We start from the raw sequence: 25785 nt of genomic DNA, 5'->3' as shown, positions 1-25785 counted from the left end.
TTAATGAGTACTTTGTTAATGAGTAAGTGTACAAAGGATTGTCGTCTTCGGATGGGAGTAGTACTTGACGTACAGCTGTGAAAGAGGCTGATAGGAAGTACAGAAGTTGCTGTTCCCACCTCCCCATCCGTACCTTCTCTTCGAATATCCTGTCACTTCCCAAGGTGTTGCGCACTTTGGCTGCGTTGTAGCTCTTCAAGAGCAGCACTTTAGGGGGCAAAGGGCAGAAGGGAGTATCAGTGCAGAAAACCGTTGCATCACCCCAGTCTGGATCTGCAGCACCTTCCAAACAAGACCCTTGAGCCAGCTTTTATTCTATAAAATAAATGTGACCCATTCAAGCATGCCTTTGAAAAACCGAGTACTAGAATGCGTACGTTTCATGGATGAACATCAGGCTTCTGTTCAGGGTCAGCCATGCTGGACAATAATGAGGAGTTATAACTTCACAAGGATTTGAAAATTAGGCAGGAGGGTTCTTCTCCAGGAAGAGCAGTGGTACCACACTAGTCTAACACACCTTTGGCCCCGCTGACTGGGGAAGTTGGCACTTGTAGGCTAACACATCTTGGGAAAGGCTGATGCAATACCTTGGCTTAGCCTCGTTTCTAAACAACTGCCTTTCAGGTCCCTGATTTCATTCAGCTTCATTATTTTGGACAAGGGTGTTTTATCAAAATCTCACAGAGTGGGAAACAGTCCCTGAAAGGGATTGTGCTTCTAGCTCCAGTGCTTTGGCACTGCAGGAGAAGGAAACATACGCTTCCTTTCAGAGCCAGTGCCAGGGCTGTTGGCACCAATCAGCCAGGCTGCATGCTGGCCGTGTCCATTGAACAATAGCTGCCTCTCCCAGATGGCCATGCTGCTTTGGAGGGGCAAAGAGCAGCGGGTCGGGACTAAGGAAGTGACACCAGCGCTGCAAAAGACATGCAGTGACTGGTTCTAAGGCTAGGGTGGCTAAAGGTTATTTTTATTTTGAAATGCCCAGCTAGGCTCATTCAGGAAAACAGACACTTTGAGTCCCTGTCATGTATTATTGATACTAATGATGTCCGTCTATTTTGAAAGCCCTCTGGCCACAAACAGGCCTGGACCGCAAAAAGGCCTCTGAATTGTTGTGGTTTAGCAGTTCCAAACTTAAGGCCAAGAACAGCTTGAAACCTAGAAGGAAGGCAAAGTTCCCTTATTGTTCTTTTTGATCTTATAAACTGTGGCAGACAGAATTTTTTTTCCTAACACAGAACCCCACTCAGGGCATTATTCTGATACAGGGTTTTTTTAAACTTTATTTTACAGAAAGGAATTCTGCCCCATCTAAAAAAAGAATCCTCTTGGTCATGCCATTAATAAAAACAGATTGTTAAACATGGAACATTTTGCCAGCACTGGAAAGATTGTGTCACTCCAGAGAAATCAGACACACTTTATATATATTAGGTTAGATTTTCTATGTCATTTATAAATTATTAACAGATGTTCTTAGCATGTAGAAAACATGGGCAAAGCATGTCACAGAGTTGTCAGCATGCCAATAGGAAAGAGGCACAGATTGTTACAAAACATGGCAGGGAGGAAATTTATCTACTTCTTTAGACTCTATAACTGCCTTTAAAACTGTCAGTAGCAATTGTCCATCATCCTTTTATCCACCTATTCATTTGTTATTCTGATATCTACCTTTCCTCTAAGGAACTCAGGCTGATACACATGGTTCCCTCCACCCAAAAAGAAGGATCTTCACAACAACCCTGTGAGGCTAAACCGAGAGATGGTGACTGGCACAAGGCCACTGGGGGTGGGGGGGGGCAGGCTATGGCCGATGATATTCGCAGCTGGAGCTCCCCAGGCCTGCTCTAATATGCTAGCTTTCTTTTGTTCATAGTTCACATTCATTGTATTGTCTTTTTTTCTTTTCCTTAGGTATACCGTATATTGTGTTTTAATCAGTTTGCAACGGTCTTTTAACTGTTTTTAATCTGCCCAGGGAGCATTTGTTGTTTGGGCAGATTAGAAATAAAAATGGATAAATGCAGGACCTTTTAAACAGCATTCAGAAATGTATCTTACTATTGGATTTTATACCCCCATCCCCAAGATGAAGAAATGGCACTCCAACATGAAACATATCTAAGGCAAGGGCTGATCTTTTGAGTGATGAGACAATGTGGGGCAGTGGCTTAGAAAAGAGCATGAGGAACAATGAACAAATCTGCCCAGCTGGAGAGAGCTGCCCTCTGATCCAGTAGAGGGGAGGTGCAGGAGAGATGGGAACAGCAGCTTGGCTGTCCCAGCCACCCCAACTGGTTCCTGCCAAATACTTTGGGCCACCACCCGATGATTTCTACCCAGCATGCCCTTTAGCAAAGCTGTCTGGGTACAATGGCAGTGCGGTCCAACACACCCAGAGAGAACCGTGGTGGGGAAAGCAGAACTACACGTGGGCCTTCCAGATAGCCTGAAGGGCCTGATCTTGCTTTATCATGGCTGCTAAGCAGGGTAGGGCCTGCCTAGAATCTGGATGGGAGACTTGATGGGCCTTCTCTTCCAGCTGCAGTATATGGTTCTATGCTTGCGTTGGGCCAGGTTTCTTCTGGGATGGCGCTAAAACTATGAAACCTTCCTTGTCTTCCCTTGGTCCTGCAGGATGATTCTGCAGCATTCGTAAAAGGACCAACAATGGGCACTTGCAGGTTAGAAACAGAAACAGAGCGAGTCAGAAGGGGCCTCCCGGGCCAACTAGTCTGACCTCCAGCACCAGCCGGCTCCGCTCACGACATGCCCACCATGTGCATGTCGTGAGGTTGGAAGTGGTCTCTTGCTCCTCAACTCCCTCTCAGTCTAATCTTCATCGAGGGTTGTTCTAATGAGAAAGACAGGCGTTTCCATGTAGGATACTTGGGTCTCCTGGGAGGAAAGATGGCACAGAGTGTGTGGTTGGTAAACAAATGCTGCTGCACAGGACTGGCTCGGGCCTAGGTCAAAACACAAGTCCAGTCACAAGCAGCCTGCTCCCCAAAGTGACCAGCTGTAAAACAGAAGCCACAGTGGGTGAATTCCAGAAGGGCTGCGTGCCCAGAGCAGCAGCACCCCTGCATTCGGACTGTGGAACAGCCGCCCCGGCCTCCCGTTCCAGCGGCAGGGCGCCACCTTCCTTCACGGGGCGAGGGGATTCTGCATGTGCTCAGAAGCACTCGTCGCGTCCCTGCTGCAGGCGGGAGGGGGCCTCGCCCCCAAGGGCGCCGTGCCCCTCGGGGCCAGGGCTGGCTGAGGCAGCATCTCGGAGGCAGGGCGCGGGCCCCTCCCCTGGGCCGCCTCTCCCGCGGACGGAGAGCGCTGCAGGCGGCGGCGGGCGGACGGGCGGGCGCTCCCCGCGGGCCACGAGCACGCTCCGCTCGCCTGGCGGCGCTGCTGGAAGGGGCAGGCGGCCGCCCTCTGCCCAGCCTCCGCTCGGCATTGCCCTGCGCTGCCGCGCGGCTTGACGGGCGTGCGAGGCAGCCAGTGCGCGGTGGGGAGGTCGGGCGGGCGCACGCGGGGCTGCCAAGATCGCAGGGGCGGGCGGCGGGCGGGGAGGGCCGCGCTCCCCTCCTCCATTCATTCCAGCCTGCTTCGCGGCACGGACCCCGGGGGCGGAGGGGCGCCCGCCTGCCTTGTGCGAGCGCGTCGGCGGCCGGCTCTCGCCCTCCCATTTCATCGCGATCAGGAGGGGGGCTGTCCAGCGGCGCTGCGCTCGGGACTTTGCCGAGAACTTTGGGGCAGCCCGAGTCGAGCGGGGCGATGGCCGACCCGGTGGTCAACGCGCACCTGGAAGGGATCATCTCCGACTTCGAAGGTGGGTAGATTGGGGCGGGAGGGGGAGGAGGAAGAGGGATCCCGTCGCGGACTCCCCCGCCTTCCCGCTGCCAGGGGGGCGCACCCGTTTTCCGCTCGTTCCCGTGTGTGTTGCCATCCCCTTCCAAGACCCCCCCCCATCCCCTTCCCTCCCCTCTGTCGCGGCCAGAGGCCGGCGAGAAAGACGCAGAGACTGCGGCTGCTGGCGGTGGGACTGGATCGCAGAGCGGATCCAGCGGGGTCTGGACCTTCTGTCTTGGGACTGCGAAAGGAAGCAGGAAAGGAAGAAGATAGGTCCCTTGACGCGGGTTGGGGGCGTTAAGGCGGGTGAGTTGCCTGGTTTTGTTTTGGCCAGGTGATGAATGAGGCGGAGGGGAGAGGAGGGGGCGGTTCTCAGTGCTGAAGCATCGCATTCTCGGTTAAAGACCCCTGAGATGAGGTGCATTGTTTTTTCCTTTACACTAGAGAAAGAAGCTTCTTCGACAGGAATGTCGAGAGGAGCTGGTTCTCTTGGGTGTCCTGGCATTACTTTCTTTTTTCGGACAGGACCTTCACGTTTGAGAAAATGGCGTTACTAAAGGGCACAGCAACCCTTTCTCAAAATCTGTTTGGATGCATGCCCATTAAACAGATCGGGAAACCGAGGCAGAGTCGATCAGAGTGTGTGATCAAAGTACTATTATCTTCTCCAACCTGTGTGTTGGACTACAACTTCAATCAGCCATGCTGGTTGGAGGTGGTGGGAATTACCATTCAACGCACTTGAAGGCGCATCCAGTATATATCGGACAACTGCATAGGCAAGACTGTCAACATGTAAATTAATGGTCATGTGAGAACTTGTGTGTGTGCATGCAGGCTGTCATCTGAGTTTGTGCCTTCTCTTTGTCTGCTTAAGAGACATTCTCTCCTATAGTGAAGAAAGAAGCGAAGTAGCAGCTGCATCAGCCGTGTGGAGTTTGTTGTGGCTCAGACAACTGTGAAGCTGAAAGGTCTCCTCCCTCGCCTTTCTGCCTCTCCTTCCCCCTTTGTTTTGTTTGGCAGCATTTTGATGCCCACCCATTCTGAAAAGTGACAGGCAAGTCAGCAAAAGTCTCAAGGCTGAGCAGTTCTCTGAAGAGGCTTTGCTATTTCAGTGGAGGAGAGGGTTTGACCAGGCCGGAAGCGGGGTGAGGAGGAGAGATCTGCTTCAGCATTTGGGGGTGCTGGCACTTGCAGCCAGTTGGGATGTCAGGCCAGAATTATGACTCTGACATAAGCCTAGTTTTCAGCTATGCTTTCTTAGGTCTAACCACACTGACAAGGCGTTGCTGTGAGCTCTGATAAGTGCAGGCATCATTGAAGTGGAAGGCACTGCAGAGCCCTCCCTCTCTACAGGAGAACCCAGGAAAGGATTAAGAGCAGCCTTAAACTTCAGCTCCTGTGTCCCAGAAATGTCCTCTTTTGTTTTCTGTCTGTGTGTCACCTTTGCATGGCAGTTTTCTATTCTGCCGATTTCACACGGCAGTGCTAAGCAAGAGACAGAGGAATATTTGTATGTTGCTTGGCCCCTGATGCTCCTCGGCTGATCTCTTTCTGTGGGATTTAGTGGCAGGCACACCTGGGGGACATCAGAGCAGTTCCACGCTCCTCCACACATGTGTCCAGGGTATGTTTGAGCTCTTTGATCTCCATGTGCTTTAAAATTAAGCAAGAGGATGTGTGCCACTTTTCTGCTGCACCAGGGTGCAGGGTTGAGCATCTTGAAAACCCCAGCAGCGTTCAAGGGCAGTTTCCTAGCCTTGGAATCTGAAAAGAGCTAGGTTTGGCAGTGCGATTCAGAAGCCGAAACCCGGAAAGGAAGAGGTGGCCACCACAGCTTCTCAGTGGTAAAACACCTGCTTTGCATGCAGACGGTTCCAGATTTGGTGCAGGGAAGCATCTCCCTCTCGAGGCCTAACTGCATTTGACTTTGAAAGGGTGCTCAGCACTGCCGCTTTTGTTTCAGAGGAAGAGCAGTCAACTGAGTGAGTAAACAGAAAGGAAGGGGTCCACACTGCTGCCTGGGGAAAGAACCTGAGCAGAGGCTTCTGCTCACTCACTCACTGGCTCCCTCTGGGCCGTGTGCAGCGCAGCTCATGGGAGCAACTGCCTCACCCTCACAAATCATTTTGTTTGTTCTGGCACAGAGCTCCTTGGCTCTGGCCATACGGTGCCTCTGGTGCAGAGGCATAGAGCCCCTTTCTGTGTGAGGACCAAATCTGATCCCTTGGGAAGCGTATCTGAATTCTCCCTCTGGACAGCGGAGCAGTGGGGACTCTGCATAGTGCTCCAGATGCGCCTGTTTTGCACCCAGGAAAAAGGAGCAGCACCACTGGGGGAGCAGCTGCCACCTACAGACAAGCCCTCTGTCTTTCCTTCTTTCAGAATCAGGCCCTGGGCAAGGGAAGGTCTGCTGCAGAATTTTGGAACAGAATTTATTCCTCTGCACTAATTCAGGCTTCCAAGTCACCCTGAAAGGCAGCTCCACCAATAATCATTGCAGCAATCCAACTAGGAGAGACATGGATCACCGTGAGCAAACTATCCTTGTCCGGGAATAGCTCTAGCTGATAAAAACCCAGTTCTGGGCTAGAAAGACAAATATCCCAGCCTGCTCTAAGGCAGCTCCCTCTGCTCCTTGGTTGAATGCCCTCCGTGCCTCTTTCCCATCTCTGCATAGGCAGCACAAGTGAATCAGGGTGAATCAATCCCTCCTGCTCCATGAAAGTAAGAAGAAATTCAGTGAAAGGGCACAGAGATCACTGGCACCTCGTAGCTGCCTCCCCCATTGCTCTCAAGGCCCTTAGGCTGGAACGCTCCTTGTAACTGGTTCTGCAGGCAACCTGTATATGGCAAGGTATCATAATCTGCCCTGCCTGAGAAGTCAGGAGATAGGTGAGATCCAGCAGCCCCATAGTGGTTAATGTTTGCAAACCATGCTTTTATTTCCCTGGCATAGAAATGCGAGGATTTCTGTTTGCTTGGGCTCTGACCATAAGGAGCTTCCAATGCAGGGATGCAGAACTTCCTTCAGTCAAAGGACCAAATCAATTCAATTTTGGTGATGTTCTCAGGGGCCACATTCCAGTGGAGGGTGAAGCCAAATGCAAAAGTGTCAGGGTCAGAAGACCCAGGATCCCAATAACTACTGCTATTTTTTAGAGTAAAGCTCCTACCTTCATTTCAGGCTTTCAGAATTGGGGGGGAAACAGCATAAAAGCCAACACCCCCCCACCCCAAGAAAGGATTGCTGTTTGAGGGGGAGGATCAGGGCAGGCCTGCGGCTCTGCACCCCTGCTGTACCTGCTGAACTGTCTCCTTCCTTGTTGGTGAACTCGCTGAACATGACAAGCCCTGTCACGAAGCAGAAGCATGTGAAAAAGGAGATGAGCAGCAAGTGCTTCTTGGGAAACATCTAGTCCTGCCAAGAAGGCAGGGGCAGATAGAGATAATTTATCCAGCAGCACTTTGCTGTCGAAGCAAAGATGAAGCTACGTTACAGCCTTTCTCAACCCAAGCCTCCCTAGATGAGTTGGACTGTAACTCCGAGCCAGCATGGTGACTGGAATGATGGGAGTAGTAGTCCAACACATCTACAGGGCACCGGGCCACAGATAATTGCCCACATACCTTCTGTGCTATAAAGTGTGGTCCTTGTTCCATTCTCAGAGGAGCGGGAGGCCCTTTTATTCCATGTGCACAGTGAGGGAGCACTGAGGCTTGGAAGCAGCTGCAGCTCCATGGGGTCACGCCTATGGGCCACAAGTGGTAGAGCTCTTGCACAAAACTTCAGTGGGGAGGTGTGAGCGGGATTTGACCTTTGTCTTGGGAGCCCAGGAGATCTGCTGCTTCTTTTGTTAAAATTGCCTGGGGTCATCAAGGGAAGCTGGAAAAACTGAGGTGTCTGACTCTGGCTGGCCGCCACCTCACATCCCCTTGGTGGCTCTGCAAGACAGAGTGAATTATTTTCCATGAGCGGAGTCCTTTGTAGATAAAATCAGAGCAGGATTGTTGTTACTTTCATAGCTCTCTTCGGCAGGGAGGACCCACTTAACATATATTCTGAATCTGAATTCTGAAGCCAAGTCATGCATCACCCTGATACAAATCACTGCCAAATGCGGGTGCCAGTTTTGTGATTAGTGGGCAGTTTACAGGCACTCATCTCCAGAAACCTAAAAAAAAAAAAACCACCACTGTAAGCCACAGTACATCTCTTTAAAACATTTTCTAGACCCTGCACTGACTTGGCCAAATAACAGTCTGTCCAAAGAACAGCTCTTAGGTGTGATGTCCTTAAGACAGCAGAATGGAAGGTAGCTGTGGAATCTTTGGGGAGGGATTTCTGTATTTATTCCCTGCTTCTCATCAGGTTTTGCTGCATCTCTTTTTGAACGGGACACTGTTCGCCCAAGAAGGCCCCAGCCCCGGAGTCCTGCTTCAGGTGGTGCCAGGGCAGAGAAGCTAGCACCTTGCAAGGGTTAATACTGCTAGAAAAGCCTCAAGACAGTCCAGGGTCCTACCGCACAGGATTCTACGGTGGCAGGAAATGCAGCTGTCGAAATGCACTCCTTGTCACCTGAAGATCCACGATCAAGCAGCACTGCTAGGCCAGGCTCCTGCTCCTTCTCAGTGCTGCTCTCTGTCTGTGATGTGCTGGGAGAGGGTGGCTAGGCATGTCAGTGGGCCAGATGAGGCCAGGCCAGGCACAAGCAACTTTGCCTGGCCTGGTCTGGCCCCAGCCCCAGAAGTTAGAAGTGTCAGGAGAAATGGCTGTGGGTAGGGGGCAGGGAGGGGACTGTCCTGCTGGCTTCCCTTTTCCTGCATCCATCCCTGAAGTGATGGACTTAGATGGACCTTTGGTCTGATCTGGCATGGCTTTCCTTATGTTCTTATCAGTACATCTACCTACCCTTTTCCTGGCACTTTGCCATGACATTTTGAAACTTTTTATGAGCACAGCAGAGCCTGGAAAATTGGGGTGCTCTTTTTTTTTTTTTCTTTTATGGACCTTTTGGGACTTAGCCAAGAGCCTCTGGGCCTAATAAATGACTTTTTAAGTTAGGAGTGGGCAGAAAGTGGAGTCCAGTCCACCCATGGAGCCCTGGCTGGTTTCTGATAGGGCACCTGCTGCTGTTTGCTGATGAGCTTCCTTCCAGAGAGTGCTGAACCTTGGCCAGCTCACAGTGTGCCAGCTCAGGCCTGTTAGCCTCTGCAGACCAGAGACCATGCATCAGGGGTTAGGAGGTAGGCAGGGAACAGAAAATAGGTTTGGATTCATGAAAAGGTAAGCTAAAGGAAATGCTCAGAGCAGCTTTTGATAGGAAATTGTGGAACAACGAAGCCCAGTACTGGGGAAGACTAACCTAGTTTCTGCAACTTCCTGCAGCGTTTGCTGACTGCTCGCTTTGCAGTGCTCAATAGTAGTACTTCTGAGTTTTTATAAGCACCCTTGGGTCTTGGAGATAGGTACCTGTAATTGAACTGCAATATTAAGCACATTTCTTCTGTGCGTCTTGATTTTTGCCTTTCTGAAGTGTGTGTTCAGTTTATGGTGCATCCCAAAAAGGAAAGCTGGACTGGCTCTATTATTCCTAACAAGTGTGTAAGAAAATACACATGCATTATTACAATACATATATGTCTCAGTGCAAAATGGAACAGATAAGTGATGATGATAATACTGAAAGAAGTAGAAGAGAGTTCAGCTCTGTTGAAACAGATGAGTGGCTTTCAGCATATCATGCACAGTTCTTTGGGTTACTAAAAGGTGTTACTGTGTCAACTGCTTTCAGTACCTTTTCCCTCCTTAAATTTAAGCAATACAAGGGAAGTAAGGTTCATTGCATCAGACAATTTAAGTTAGCATACTGTTACACAATGTGGATTTCAGAGTTTTTCGTATGGCCAGTGTGACTGCCTCGGGTTTTAGGATTTTGGCTTGTTTTAAAGCTCATCAGATTTGATATTGTTCAGCTTGGTGGGTGCCTTTTGCTTTTGTATCATTTTTGTATTTAGGGGACAAGGAAGATCGGTCCCCTCATTTCAGTTTTTCCTTTTCTGCTTGATGAAAGGCTCCACTGCAGTGGCTCAAAAACTATTGCCCCTGGAGGGTTACGCTCTTGATAGTAGCCAGCAGACATTAATATCTATGAAAAGATGTTACCTTAATTACATTACATCTGTTGTTCTCTGGGAGGACTACTGTGGTTATACCGATAACATAATTTTACATGTAGCAGGGCTGGGATGAGAGGGGATCAGGCTTTAAATTAACTCGAAATGCAACTGGCAAGGCATCAGGTGCCTTAGATAAGCAGGGTATGATACTCTCCCCCCCGCCCCACCCCCCTCACATACATACCCTGCACTCCAGTTCTTACATTATTTAGATTCTGCTTTGCCGGCTCTCATGCACGAGAATGTGAATCCCCCACTGAGCTCAGAGGGCTTGGCAGGCCTTCTGAAGAGCCCTTCCTCCCGCTAGCTCCGCCTTTGCTTGTCCTCCAAGGCCTCGCCCTGCCAGGAGGGTCTCTGATTACCCAGGAGCAACACCAAATAAGCCAGAGCTTCTCCTCACAAAGCAGCCACCACATCACACCAGGCTTCCACAGCTAGTGGTGTGCTGGGTCGGACTGGGCTGGGGACTCAGTAACGAAATTCTGTGCCTGTTAGTGGCTTAGGGCAAAGACACCTTTTGCAGGGCTTGTAATACGCACAGAGGCTGCAGTAGCCTCTGCAGTTAGCTTCTTTAACTGAAGGAGATCTGTGGATTGCAGATTTTCCAGTTAAAGAGTGCCTCCAGCAAGATACAAGAGCGTCTGAAAGCCCACAAGGAATAATAGATGCTTATTGCTTCAGGTGTTCCAGCTCTAGCATGTTGTTATTTTTTATCTTTTGAAGAACAGGCCACTTTCTTCCCATATGGCCCCAGAACGGCTGCTCCGTTGATTTTTTTATGGGCCTCCAATCTGGTCTGTTCCTGTGCACTGATTCTTCAGTATGGGAAGAAAAGAGTCTGTAGCGAGATCACCAGTCTGCCAGGTGTGGGCTTTGGGAAGTGAGGGGCAACAATTAAATGTGCAGTTACCCAGGGATGGCATGCATGGTCAGCGCAATGGGGTTTAACTACCAAGCAATCCTGGACACTCGCATTTATTTCCTGCTTTTCCTCCATAAGAGAACATCAAGGCAGGACACCCAGGGTTCCCAGGTGCTTTCCCGCCTAGGCACGATTGGACTGAAGACAGGTCCACTTATCTTCAGTGAGGCTGGTGCTGCATAAGCCTGGAACTGGATGCCAGGGAACGTCCCGTTTGCCTGGACCTTTGAGCCTGTGCTGGGCTGATCTTTGCCTGCCATTGTGCATTGTGAAATGCCCCCTTACTGTGGGCTCAGATGACTGTGTGAATAGGTCACAAGTCTCTGTATACAACAAATGCCATAAGTGAGTTCCTTCAGAATGGCTCCACCACCACTTCTGTGATGGCTTGGTTCTTTCAGTCCTCAGTCTATTAGCTATATATTTTTGCATTGGTCCCGTCCTCCTTTTAAATGGGTGTTGAACGTCTGGTCTGCTTGAGGTTCCTCCTCCGAAAGAGGAGAGGTGGGTGAGGGAGGGAGTGGCTCGGCTCTTCTGCCTTCCCAGCAGTCAGGACATCCCAGCCATTTGGGCTAGACTAGAATGAGGCTTCTGGTATTCAGGCTGTGCATAGACATGTTTGCATGCTGAAACCAGGGTGCCAGGCACCGGGGTTTAACTTGCTTGGCACAGGTTCAGCTCTTAGACCAAGGAACCAAGCATTCTTCACTGCTGGCAACTTACTATAAGGACAGCACATTATAAAACTTATGCTAAATAGACAGGTGATGTTGAGACACTTGCAACCTAAGATTAGTATGCAATATTCAACCATTGCCTTGTGGTTGTCACATTAGGTGGCTACTAAACCCTCTGTTGTTAAATGTTTGATGTCCAGGCACATGATTAATATGCGGCATGTCGCATCCATCCGCTTGCTTAGCTGAGCCTCCCAAAATGAAGGAAGAGAGAACGCTTCGACCGCAAGGTCACATTGGGAAAGTACTGCGTGCTGGAACCTATCCTCATACTTCATCTTTGCATCTTTTAGATAACGATTTTGAACACAGGTCTCCTGTCTTTTCGCAGTGATCCTATACATGTAGTTGATAGATAGATAATTGCATAGGATCCCATTATATGAGCATGATGCACGCAGAGTATATCTGGGCTATGGTGCACATATTCTATAATTTGTGAATAGTTAAGCACTGATTGGAAGGGGGTATAATGAAATAAGCCTACAAATGATGACTCTGGGACAGCACCCCCCCCCCAGTTGGGTGTATTCCAGATGTGATGGACTGTACACATGATGGGAGTTATGGTCCAGCACATCTGAAGGGTATGAGATTTGGCAAGGAGAGAGGAAAGCAAAAGGCACAAAAACTGTTGATCTGCTAATAGGTTTTAGCAACCCAAAGAACTGGATATAACACACTGACAACTTTGCATGTATTTCAGCATAATTCAGCTCCCTTCCATTAAAGTTTCTAGAGTATCTTGAGGTTCTTTGTCATTAATTGCTATTTCCACTTCACACGGAGATATACGTACATACAGTACAATGATGTGTATGCATTTTCTAACATACCTGCTAGGATGACCGACCTGAAAAATATTAATTACAACTTCCAAACTGACAGGCTTGCCTAACATTAGATTCCCATTTAATTCATTGATATGATAGGAACTTATGAATTGGAAAATTTTCCATTGCATGCCATTGCTTCTACCCCAATGGCACTCAGTCTTGCTGAATTGCCACCAGTTCCACCCCCTTATATGAGGAAGAACAGATGGCTGGCCCTAGAGAAGATGTAATAGGAGCTAGAAATGACTGTTAGCCTTTATAGTGTGTCTTCAGTCTGCTCGGGACCCAAGATTACAGGTTCACAATGTCTCTTAGCCGCATATGCACCTTGCATGTAATAATGATAGGTATTTCACTTTTTAGAATAGCTAGTTTTCAGGAAAGTGGTTGCTGAGCTTCTGAAATCCTCCTATCAGTTTCATCTAATCAGCCAAAACCTTGGTTACAGACTTCTGGTGTAAAACATGTGTAGCAAACTGATTCGTGGCAAAGAGGCTAGCAGTCTTCATAATAAATGGAATATGCACTCAAGACACTTCTAAATAGTAGTAACAGTTTCTAGATGAGAAAAAGACACAAAGGCGAGATGTTTCTGATTTGGACTTGGAGTCATGTTCAAACAAGGAAAATGACTTTATTGCCTTATTTATTAGCAATGTTTATCTACTGCTGCTTACTAGAAACAAATCCCCAAGTAGTTTACAAAAAGGATAAACATACACAAAGCAAAATGAATAAATGAACAAACCCACACGCAGACACAAGCAGTGGTATCGTGAGATTGGTAAAAAGATAGCCTGTGGCTGGGGAATGGCAAAACAAACAGATATGCTTTCGGTCAGAGTGTAAAAATGCCAAGCCTTGTGAGCATCGGCGGCTGACCACTCTGCCACTGTGGAGAAGGCCCTCTAGTGCCAGGTGGGAATCGGGAGGCTGTGGCATGGAGAGCAGAGCCTTCCCTAGAGGTTGCAGTGATCAGGCAAGTTGGTGTGGGAGATGTTCCTTGAAAGGTGCCAGCTTTTGAGTTGCACAGATTCCCTTATCTCACAATATTCCTTTATGTGAGTTTCCTATTTCTTTGGTAAGCTGTGTGTAGAAAAGCACTTTTCAGGAGAAAAATCTGGATTACTGTGGATGGCTGATTTGCCCCAGTAAGCCTGGATGTCAGCAACTCAGATAAATTCTTCAATTTCCTATTTCAGGAAACTGTTTCAGTTCAGAGAAGACTATTGCATTTATTGTTATCACCCTGTATTTATGTTTGTCAGGAGTAGGGACCAAATCAGTGCTCAGTTAAAATATTTAAATCACTCACATGGCTAAAAGATTGGGAGATGCCTTTAGTCTAAGGTGGTTTGGCTTCTGGGAACCACGGTCACCATGGTACTATCCTGAGAATGTGCTGCACTGGAAAGCACAGCTCCCTGAATGCATTATTCTGAATGCTAACACCATGCTGAGGATGCAGGGCAAAAGAGCCCACCTGGGTAGGCAAGTTACATCAAAATGTTTCTGGCCACCTCACGATTGTGTCTGAGCAAAGTGGCTAGTTGTAGAAATGAGTATAGCAATGTTTCCTTCTTGCACTGGGTTTGAAGGTTGGATTCCCTCCCCGTCTTCCCCCCGGCCGCCTTTCACTGTGAAAGCAATGGCCATCCATGATGGGAGCATGTAAGATGGGCAAGCAGAGAAGGGCGAGCCACCATAGTGAAGCTAAGCCAGATTGTTCAACCTGATTTGTTCTCTGGCTGCATGGATACCCGAGGCCCTGGGCTTGGCTCCAGCGCTTCCCTCCCTGTGGGAGCCTTTTGCCCTGCTGGTTCAGTTTTTAAGTACCAAACAGGAAGTGCAGGAGACAACCACATCCTAAAAATAGGGTGCACTGTGGCATAGGAGAGCTCTGTGACAACATGACGCTGTGGGTTGTTGGGTTAGTCTGGCGTCATTTCACCCCACTGTATGTGCAGCCCGGGACACAAATGCCTTGCAAGTGCTGGAGCACATGCAGTCCTACCGGGATCTGTGCAGATGTGCCCACAGCCTAGAATGCTGCTCGCTGCGAGTTATTTGCCATTCCTTTCTGGCTGTCCAGAATCCCTCTGCATCCATCCCAGTGGCCAAGTTTACTAATGCAAGCACTAGTGCAGTGCTTAGCGCTAATTGTTACCTGATCTTTGGCCAGTCAGAGGTGTGAGGGCACCCTGCTCACGCAAGCTGATCGTGGATGCGCTGGGTGCGCCCTTTCCTGTCTGTTATGTTGCTCGTGTGAGTACCAGATTGTGCCCATGAGCCATTAAATCGTCATCTTGGAGACAGATGTTAACACATGAGAGGGGTCCTTGCTTAAGTGTGTGGTGATCATAATCATTTTATTTATTTATTTACTCGTTCATTCATTCATTCCTGCCTTTTTTCCTTCCAAGGACCTCGAAGTGGCTTACCTAATTCTCTTCCTCTCGACTTCACTCTTACAGCAACGACCTTGTGGGGTAGGTTCCGCTGTGGCTGGCCCAGAGTCACCCAGTGAGCTCCACAGCTGAGTGGGGACTAGAACCCAGATTCCTGAGTTAGCCGTCATTGTACTAGCATGCCTGCATCCTCAATGGGCCATGTTCTGGATGACCTGAATACTTAAATCAACATCTGAGTTACTGCAAAACAGGAGTTCTAACAGCCTAATTTAGACCTTTAAATTGTTGTTTGTAAAAGTTGGTGAATTGGAGACCTTCACTGATCTACTGTGGATCAACCAGAGATCTAGCAGAAGATCCCAATTTACCCTCTGCTTGCCCTTATCACATGCCCTCCAGTCTCTTCCATGAGTCCCTGAAAGTGACTTTCAAGATCAGCTCCTCATCACAGCAGGTTAGAAATCTGGAGTGGTTCCCCCTCATGTGAATGCATGGGAGTGCTGGCTGGCTGGCGGGCAGGTAGGCTGGCTTGGGCTCAGTCCCCCTCAGGGCTGCTGCTGCTGCTTGGCCCTGCCACTGCTACCAGTGTTAGCTGTCTTTCTTGGCTCTTTGCTTTTTCCCTCTTTGGGTCCAGTGTGGGAAAAACAGCAGAACGATCTGCAGCCATGACTTGCCCAATGGGACAGTGCTGGTGGCGTCTGTAGCTGTAGCTCCGTGGAAGGGCGCTTCCTGGCATGCAGATGGCCTGTCCCAGGTTCAGTGCCCAGCGTCTTCAGGCAGGGCTGAGAAGGCCCCTGCTGCCAGACAGTGTTGGCTTTACTGTGCTAGATGGACCAGGAGTCTTAGCTTCGTGTGTTTCTCTGTGAGAGGAACAACAGCTGCCATTGCAGTAGAGGGCATAGAGCAGGGGTCTCAGACTCAACTGACCTGGGGGCCGCTGGAAGTAGAGTCTGGGTGAGGCTGGGCCGCATCAAGCGGTGGGGGTGGGCCGCTCATCCTGCGTGGCTCCCGGAGGCCGGCCCGGGCGCCGCCGGCGCTTTGAAGGCCGCAGGGCCCCTCCCCTGTGCCCGGCCCGGCAATTGGCCTGCAGGCCGCGAGTTTGAGACCCCTGGCATAGAGAGAACCATCCTGAGACGTTTGTATAGGACAGGATAGAAATGTCCCAAATAGAACTAGAAATAGCTTCAGCTCTTGGACGGTACAGAAGTGACTTTTCTTTTTAATGGAATAAACATGGCGCAGGTGAGGAAGGGAATGGTCAGGGCAACAGTGGCTCCTTCTCCTTGCCATTACAGAATTATGCCCACAGAGGAAATGAGTGGAAATGAAGAGGGAGCTGGCTTGCAGAAGCCGGGGAAGAACCGCCATCAGAACTGCAGAGCTCTGGTAGGTCAGTGTACCCTGCTAGGGTGTGGAGCTCAGTGGGTGCCTGGCCATCTGCTGCCCCTGGAGCTGGAGCTGGCTTTCCATCTACTGAATTCTCTGCAAATACATGGGGCATCATGGGGCACCAGAGGAAAACTAATCCCTGAGGACTGGAGTTGTTTAGAAAGAGGGGTGCCATGTCCTGGAACTTCTGGTGAGGTTGCAGCCCCAGCCACTTGTGCAGTGCCTTAAGCCTGGATCCAAATGCATCTGCCTCTGGGAACAGGCGCTTCCTGCCTGCTTCCCACACCCTTCTTTAAAAGGCATGCTAGCCCATCCAAGGACCTGGCGCCTTGGGGAGGACACGCGAGCAGCATGGCTCTTCCCCACTTGGCGTATGCTTGCCTCTTGACTGCTGCAGGAGGGGAACAGCTGCTGCTCCGATGCTGCAGGGCTCTGAGCATCATCCATGCGCTAATTTTAGTAAACCCAATGCAGTGGGTCTGGTATGTTTTTAGGTAGACTGAAGGACTTGAATTTACTGGGGCACAGAGTTTCATTTCAAAAAGGGAAGTGAACGTGACCCCCAAACTTTTCAAACTTTCCGCTTTTGCTTAGATGAGAACACTAGCTTGACTGTTGCATGCTGCTGGTGCCAGTGGGACAGTTCTGGATATGGCTGGATATTAGCGTACATGTTGTTCGAGTCTAGCAAATATTCCCAAATATGGAATAGATCCTTGTTCCATTTCTCTTCTGTATATTTCCAATGAAGGAGAAGTGCTTTCTAGGGCTGTAATTGCAACTTCTGGGAAAGAGAATGGGGCACCCAAAATATACGAATTAGGGCTGTGTAAGAAGTTTGTTTCAGCTCATTTTTGACAAGCATTTACTCAGTTTGCACCTGCAGGATGGCAAACGGTCTGTGGTTGAATTCCATGTATACTCAAGCTTGTGATGTCATTTGTGGAAGCCTGATATTTGCAGAAAATAGCAGCAGCATGGCTATTTTTCAAAAATGTGCACACATTTGTTTTAATCAGTGTGTACTTTTGGAAAAATGTGCATTAAAATGCACCCAGATTTTCATGCAGAAAAGAAAAGCTCATAATTTGTTACATTCAGAAGAAGCTTCAAGATTGAATTTGGAGTATTTTGGTGAACTCAAGTTTTCCTGATTTGCACTTCCTGATTCTTGATTTCAGGGCTGTCTGTAATTAATAGAAGCCTGGCTCACCTGATCACTATGGCTTAAACAAGCTACAGCAATTTATGATGCAGTGTGTGCTGGCAATTTGTTTAATTACCTACTTGTGTGCAGCTTATTGTGTTGTCCATGCATGGATTGTTCGAAATGGAAGAACTACCAAACAGGCCTGCAACAAGCCATGGGTTATTTGAACATTGTTTCTCCCTCAAACAACCCCTGCACCTGGGTCTGAACAACATAACAAGAATATGACATGACTTGTTCAAAAACAGGACCTTTTGCAAAGTAAAAATATTAGCCCAAGAAAACATCCAACCCACCCAGTTTTAGGGAAACTCAAATGTGTGTGCAGTGTGGGAGGCAAGCTGCTTCTGCCTTTCAGAGATTGCCCCATCTCTGTTTCACGTGGGTGAGGGAAGGCACATGTATAGCATCTTTCTCTCACGAAGAAGAGGAAGTCATCCTCGGGGCAGTGCCCTCCCCCTCCCTCCCGCTGGTTCCCCACATTGAGACATGGGCAGCTTTCACACAACATGGGGGCGGGCGGGCAGGCCTGAAGGCAGCCAGGCCTTCCTGGCGAAAAAGGCAAGGTTGCTTTAAGAGATGGGGTGTCTAGTATTGCCTGCAAGCTTACAGGCCAGGCCTTCCTGAAGGTATTAGTAGGGTACCTAAGTTGGTCTCATATAGGTGAGTCTTCTTTCCACTGTAGTATTTCCACTGTATTATTCCATGCATTTGCTGTCAGCATACTAATCTGAGGAAGTGACTGCATGTCCTCTCTTATTAGCACTGGGGAACAGGGCGTTATGGAAAACGGAAGGGAAGTTTTGATTTCACAAGCTTCTGTATTCTGACCCAGAAAACCCACTGCAAGTTTGTGAGGCATACTCTGCTGTGTGGATGTTTCTCCTTTCTTCTGACCCCATTTTCCTGAGGTGCTTCGTATATTCATAGATGCTCTCAGATAGCACACTGCATCAGCGACTTTTGCTCTGCTGGGTGAGGATGCTGCAAACCTTAGTAATCTCATGTCAGCGTTTTTACAGAGATAACAGATGTTTCCATCCATCTGAAGTTTTGCCAGCATGATGGTGTTCCCCCCAGTTTTGCTTTCTTTCTGGCTTTTATGTCATTTACAGTTAAAAAAAGTGGTTTATGGTTTCTTCACTCCTGGATCAAGACAGCTTCTTTGTTTGTAGAAAGCATCAACAACTGGTAGCACAACCAACTGGTAGGTTTGCCTCATTTTGAATGAACTGTGATCAGAATTAAGTACTTTCACCATCCCTAGCCAGAGCAGCCGCGAATGTCTTAAGGGCCACATGTTTCTCATCCCTGCCTTGAATCCCCTTCTCTGTTCCAGGTCTCTTTTCTTGCTCAGGGTGCTTGTGCTTGCTAGCCATTGCTTTCCAGAGGGATACAACTATGTTTGATGGTGGTGAAGTGGAATCAGGAGAGGGGCATTCTGCATTTTAAAGTCATCTACAGACAATCTTTGTGTTTGCTCAGATGCTGTGCCCGAGTTGGCAGACCACATCTTGATTGTTTCTTAGAATGAGCATTACAAGAGTTGCCAGTGTTCTGGTTTGTTAGTTTTATTCCTGACAAACCAAAGTTGTTCTCTATGGATTTTCTGCTCTTGAGACCTCTTGGGTCAGCAGCCTCATGCTTTGCTGTGCCCTTTTCTCTGCATGTTTCCGGTAAGAAGTCTAATCCCAAAATGTGAAATCATTTTAAGGATGAATAAATAATTTTATTTATTTATTTATTTATTTATAAAATTTGTATGCTGTCCAATTACTAACGTCTCTGGACGACAAACAGAATAAATAAATTGATGACCCACTCTGGCTGCAAATTAATAAAATACAATAATAAAATTCAATATTAAAACATATTAAAATATTGATTAAATATAAAGGTCTTAACCTGGCGCCGAAAAACAAATAAGGACGGCACCAGGCGGACCTCTCTGGGGAGCACATTCCATAGTTGGGGTGCCACCGCAGAGAAGGCCCTCCTCCGGGTACTCTGTCTCCTAACATCTTTCACAGAGGGTTCCTGGAGGAGGGCTTCTGCTGCCGATCTCAGGGGGCGGGAGGGCAAATAGGGAAGAAGGCGTTCCTTTAGGTATCCTGGTCCCAAGCTGTTTAGTGCTTTATAGTTAATAACTAGCACCTTGAATTGAGCCCAGACTTCAATGGGAAGCCAATGGAGCTGATAGAGGACTGAGGTTATATGAGAATAACACCCAGACCCCGACAGCATCCTGGCAGCTCTGTTTTGCACCATCTGAAGTATCTGGACTGTCTTCAAGGGCAGCCCCATGTAGAGCGCGTTGCAGAAATCCAACCAGGAAGTAACCAATGCGTGTGTTACAGTTGCTAGGCAATCTTCCTCCAGGTAGGGATGCAGCTGATGGATTAGCCAAAGGTGAAGGAAAGCGCTCCTCACCACTGCTGTCACTTGAGCTTCCAAGGACAGCTTTGGGTCGAGGAGCACTCCCAAGCTGCAGACCCTGTCCTTTAGAGGGAGTGCAACCCCGTCCAGGGCAGGGCCCAAGTCACCTACCCAGGAGCTCAGATCACCCACCAACAGAACCTCTGTCTTATCTGAATTGAGCTTCAGTTTATTGGCCCTCATCCAGCCCATTACTTTGGCCAGGCACCGGTTCAGTACAGCCACTGCCTCACCTGGATTAGTTGAAAAAGAGGGGTAGAGCTGGGTGTCATCAGCATACTGATGACTCTGCAGCCCAAACCTCCTGATGACTTCTCCCAGCGATTTCATGTAGATATTGAATGGCAAGGGGGACAAAATGGAACCCTGCGGTACTCCATGGCAAGGTTGCCATGGCACAGAGCCAAAGTCCCCCAGCACCGCCTTCTGGAATCGGCCGTCAAGGTAGGAGTGGAACCACTGCCAAGCAGTGCCTCCTACTCCCAATCCCGCCAGCCTATCCAGGAGGATACCATGGTCGATGGTATCAAAAGCCACTGAGAGGTCCAGGAGAACTAACAGGGACGCACTCCCCATCTCTCTCCCTGCACAGGGAGAGAGGGCAACCAAGGCAGATTCAGTACTGTACCCAGGTAGTTTCATCCATCCTGCCACCACCCATTCCAACACCGTGCCCAAAAATGGTATGTTGGTCACCGGTCTATAATTGGTGGCCATCTCTGGATCCAGAGATGCCTTCTTTAGGACAGGCCTGATTACCGCCTCCATTAAAGGAGCGGGCATCTGGCCGTCCCTCAGAGAGGCGTTAATAACCTCCAGGATCCAGGAAGCAATCCCATGTTTGGCTTTGGTCAGCAGCCACGAAGGGCAGGGGTCGAGTATGCAGGTGGTAGGACATATTTGTCCAAGCACCTTGTTCACATCATCGGGCCATATTAACTGAAATTCATCCATTAATACCTGACCAGAAGGGGTCATTGGTGTCTCCCCTAAGGGATCTGAATCAATTGTGGAGTCCAGCTCGTGATGAATCTGAGCGATTTTCTCCTTAAAGTGCTGGGCAAAATCGTCACAGCGGGCCATCAATGGTGGTACAGGATCTTTCTTAGGGCCAGGGTATATCAGCCCATGTACCATTCAAAAAGGCTCCGCTGGACAGATTTGAGGAGGCAATGGAAGTGGAGAAGAATTTCTTTTTCGCTGCCCTTACTGTCACAGCATAGTCTTGATAATGAGCCCGTAGGATCCATTATTGTAATAATATAATAACATCATTTAAATAGCACATAGCATATTGCTCATAATCTTTGCAGCAACCCTGTAAGATAGTCTGGTATTATTGTCCCTCTGTTTCACGTAGGGGATGGATGCAGATGATTTGAACTGTGCTCTAGGCCTGAATTCATGGGCCAGGTGATCTCTACAGCTTTCTATAATAGCTTGTCCACTGTACCCCACACCAGCTCTTCTGATTCTTCTTCTGATGTTTGGCATTTCTGCCAAAGGATCATGGCATGCCCAGTGCTTAGTAAAGTTTCCCACCTGGATACTTTGTTCTAAGATTTGACTACTTCTCAACTTCTGCACTGCTATTTGCCAAGCATGCGTTTTGGCAGATGGGGGCAGATGTCCACCTCTGGAGACTGTCAGGTTTTGCCTCCTGAAATCTTCACAGCAAATGGGTTGATTCAGACAGTTTATCATAATCATGGGGACCGGATGGTTCCATAGGATATTTTTGGCCAGTAAAGGCCCAGCAGGAAGGAACAAGGGGATGAAATGCAGTAGATCACTGGGCAAAGACCAGATCACTGAGTTTGCAAAGGCCAAAAGCTCCCAGGACGGCCTCTGCAAATTTTTCAGGGTGAGGTGAGCAAATCTGGGCTGTGTTAGTAGGGTCACTTTTGTTGCGGTGATGCTGGATTCAGTACCTTCTACATCCAGAAAATCAAGTAGAGAGTTGAGAAGGGCAGCACAGGAAAGATCCGTGTTTCAGAAGCTCAAGGCTTCAGCTGGACTTGCTGAACAAGAGCCAGCTGCATTCTGACTGTGCTCTTTGGAGGGTGGCAATGATGTCATTCTTACTCAAGGACAGCGTGTTGCATGTGGAAAGTCTCAGTGATGTGATACTACAGGAGGCAGGGAAACTGCAGCACCAGTGCAAGCTTTGTCTAAGGATATGCAGTAAAGAAGACCTGAGTTCTGTTGTATTTTTTAAAGATCCAAGATCTTTAACTGTTCTTATTTTACTTACGCCTCAGCTTTAGAGATTGGAAATAGGCAGCATTCATTACTAGGGGATTCAAAGGTTCCATTCTTGAAGAGGGCCTAAAAAGCATTTTAAATAAAGAAATATCTATGTTTGTAGTCCCTTATAGGACCTTTGCTCGGAGCTGGAACACCCTAGATAATACAGTTGTGGATTATGTATCCCACATAATGGCAGGAATGAGAGATTCCAAGAAGTCTTAATTATTTCCCCTCTGCACTGTCTTTGTTTCTTACTGGGTACAAGATTCCTTCGAGGCAGCTCTTGCTTGAGAACACTTTGACACCTTTAGGTGGATTTTCTGATGGGAATCTAGGCTAAACACTAGAAAATGTAACCCATCTGTAGTGTCTGTAAAAGGAGGGGGAACTTCAGCAGTAAATGCTACCTCTTAGGCAAGAATACAGAAAGCAGCAGGCAGCTTGCATTTGCTCCAGTGGAGAAAGGGAAAACAAACATAAACAAGGGGGCTGGAAGGCTGGGCGGCAGCAGCCAAACCCTGACGGGAGCCTGCTGTGCACTTGAAGGCAGAAACAGAACTCCTGGGCCTCCGAACCATTCTAAATATTTACACTGCTGACTCTGACATTTAAGTAGTGAAACAGGGTGCCTGCAGCTGGCCTGACAGACAGCCCACGTACCAGCTGCTCCACTTCACCCCGCTCAGGTTCCTTTCCCTTTTCCATGGCACATGTGGCAGGACCACTGGGCGGTATTTCCAGCGGAACAGTCTTCCACAGCCTGGGGTCCTCATGACGTGTTGGACTACAGCTCTCATCTCTGGCCAACTTTCCCAGGTCAGGGCACTGGCTGGGGACTATAGGAGTTCTAGCCTGACATGTGGAGGGGCACCAGGATGGGGAAAGCTTCTCTTGAATACATGGCTAGGGGGCAGAAGGCCTGGGATGCCCTGGAGTGATAGGCTTGCATACCTGCCATACATGCATTTAGGAAGGGGGCTGGAACCAGCAGTCCTTCTGTCAAGTGCCAGTGCCGATCAGGGATGGGATGGGTACTATTGGGTGGGAGGGCATTGCCTTAAAGCGGAAAGGGTTTTTTCCCCATCTATGGGAGGCTTGGTCACTGGCATCCCAATGTTGGAGATCATTCCTGAGAACAGGGGCAAAGCTGGATAAACCTTCCTCATCCTTCAGATGCTTTGGACAACTCTAGCATTCCTGACCGTGGGCCATGCTGGATGGGACTGGTGACCATTGAAGTCTGAAACAACTGGAGGGTCGGAGGTTGGGGAATACTGGGCTGGCTGATTTCACGCCTCTTTTCTAAGTGAAAGCTCAGTGATTCTACAATTTGCTATCTCATTTCTGAATCGAAGTGCCCCCTTCCCACCAGCTGAATGATGCATGGTTGGATGATACTGCTGAAGATTTGTTTCACCTGTTACGATTTTGAAATCCAATGTGAAGGTGGGACTTGGAGGGAGGCAAACCTTTCCCTCACAGTTGGAAAATGTGTTGCAAGCCTGTAATTAAGCAATGTGTATAAAATACATTAGGGAACATTTTGTATATAATAGCGCATTAGAACTGCTCTGAGTTGTGTGCGCCAAAGCAACAATTTAAAGGACATGTTGTCCTGCAAAGTTTCCCTGATTAGTTTTGTTATGTCTGTTTGCTTTATTGATGGGTGCGGGCTGGTATGTTGCAAAGAGTCTTCCAATCACGAATGCTTGCTCTACAGAAAGAATTCACCAATAGCATTGCCAGAGGGGTAGCATTTTTTTAGTTGTAGCAAAAACAACTAAATTTTTAAGGCGCGTGTGGCGCCTTAAAGACTAACACAGTTATTTTGACTAAAACTCATGGAGCTGCCACGTTGTGTTCATACCAACTGTCTGAGCTCTCTGAATTGTAATGCATTCAAGTCTTGGCTGCTGTTCCAAGAATTAAGAGCAGATTGTGCCTCATGGTCACTGGTTTTGAACTAGTAAGGGCAGAATTCATTAGTGGGGTGCAGCTTGATAGGGACTTTTAGTTTACTGCAACTGCTAAGCATATTAGCCATCTCTGCTTGCTTTCCTCCCCAAATTACACTTCCTCAAAGAAGAAGGACTCTGATATCATTATGGGTGCTTCCAGATGGACAGCTCTCTGCACTACCACCCAGCAAGCACCATTCCACATTTCATTCCTTAGTAGATATTTCTCCCCTCCTGGTATGGACAAAGAGAGAAGCGGTGGGAAAACACCAGAGTGATATGAGTGGAAGAGGACAACACTCAGAGTCCCCATGAAATTCTGTGAAAACGGCAGGACACAGAAGCATCCTGTGGCTGAAGTGCAGAAATATTCTGGGGAGAAGGATTACAAAATTGAAACTGGGTTCCATGTTTCCCACAGGGATTAAAAGCGGGTGCCAGCAGGTCCAAAAAAGTCAAAGATGACTGCTCTGGGCCATTGACTTCTAAGCACTTCACTAGCAGCCAGTCAGAATCCAGTGGGAGGCATGAGATGCTTCCTGATGGGATTGTTCCACACAGAAAGGGCATGGAATAGGGAAGTACAGGAGAGCCCATGTGAGAATGACCGTGTCCAGTGGCTGCACATTTATATCAATAAACTACACCTGGCTACAGTTTGCTGGCATGTATACATGCAGAGAAAGGTTGTGCATGGGTGAGTGGCCCACTTTTCTGTAGTCGTTATGTCCCCATGTTCAAAAATCAGCATCTGTATCTCAGGCTGCGTTAGGATTGGGGTTTGGGACCTGCAGGTAAGAGTTCTGAGGTCTCATGTTCTCAGCTCTCTTGATGAATCGGAGCCTTTGCTTATGCAGAAGGGACAGCCGGGATACTCTTCCATCGCAGTGCATAAGGGTCCAGGTCTGTAACATACTTTGTGCTTAGCATGGCAAGATCCAGACCAAGCGTTCAGAAGTTGGCTTGGCAAATAGTTTGAGCCCTGATGGTGCGTGAAGAGGCTTGACTGTCTCAACTTGGACCTCCTTGCTGTGATATAGGGTTCTGATGTACACTAGTGTGCAGACTCAGTCATTAATGGAGGTGGGCAGATTGCAGTGACCTTGTCTGGGGCAATTGCAACTTGCTTAAGATGGCCAGTTACACACCTGCCCAGTGCCCTCCTGTCCCTGCTCCTGCATTGCCTCTGCCCATCTCTAACACTCTTTTCTCAGATACTCAGAATTACCTGAATAGGGCTTATTTTCGGTCTTAACCATGGGCATTCTTGATGGAGGGGTCTTCTCTCTTAATTCTTCATTTATTCGTGCTTATTCACCCACACACTTCAATCTAGGATTTTCACATACTCCCAATCTGCTGCAGGATAAGGAGAGGTGCGAAAGCAATCCCAGGCCAAAGCATCGCTTGTTTAAAGAATCATAGCTAAGATTTGCACGCAAGGCTGCACTTTAGTCCATCATGAGCTACAGTGTCTGTTCCTTCAGAGAGTCTGCTAGCTCAGCAAGATAAATCACAGGCATGAGAATCAGTCAGGACCTCAGTGGGAAGGTTTAAATGCCGTCTACACCCCAGCTAGGCTCTGATCTGCACTGGGACCCCTGCAC

The 25785-nt window shown here is 48.5% G+C and overlaps 1 protein-coding gene across 4 annotated transcripts in view; it reads left to right on the top strand.

Annotated features, from left to right (window-relative positions):
- Nucleotides 1–25785, top strand: part of SEPTIN9 (septin 9) — a 238280-nt gene that overhangs the window by 95078 nt on the left and 117417 nt on the right. Inside the window, exon 1 of one of the 4 annotated variants that reach the window (XM_044454012.1) lies at nucleotides 3571–3829. The exons of the other annotated variants lie outside the window; for them this stretch is intronic. Coding sequence (XP_044309947.1) covers nucleotides 3775–3829 — 55 coding nt within the window. The 5' untranslated portion in view covers nucleotides 3571–3774. Of the gene's footprint in view, nucleotides 1–3570; nucleotides 3830–25785 lie in introns of those variants that run through there. 4 annotated transcript variants of the gene reach the window in all.

The sequence above is a fragment of the Varanus komodoensis genome, unplaced genomic scaffold, assembly GCF_004798865.1.
Source record: "Varanus komodoensis strain SLA01 unplaced genomic scaffold, ASM479886v1 scaffold7_1, whole genome shotgun sequence".
Classification (NCBI taxonomy): domain Eukaryota; kingdom Metazoa; phylum Chordata; class Lepidosauria; order Squamata; family Varanidae; genus Varanus; species Varanus komodoensis.
The sequence above is the reverse complement of the archived record's forward strand: the minus strand, read 5'-3'. Positions and strand labels throughout refer to the sequence as shown.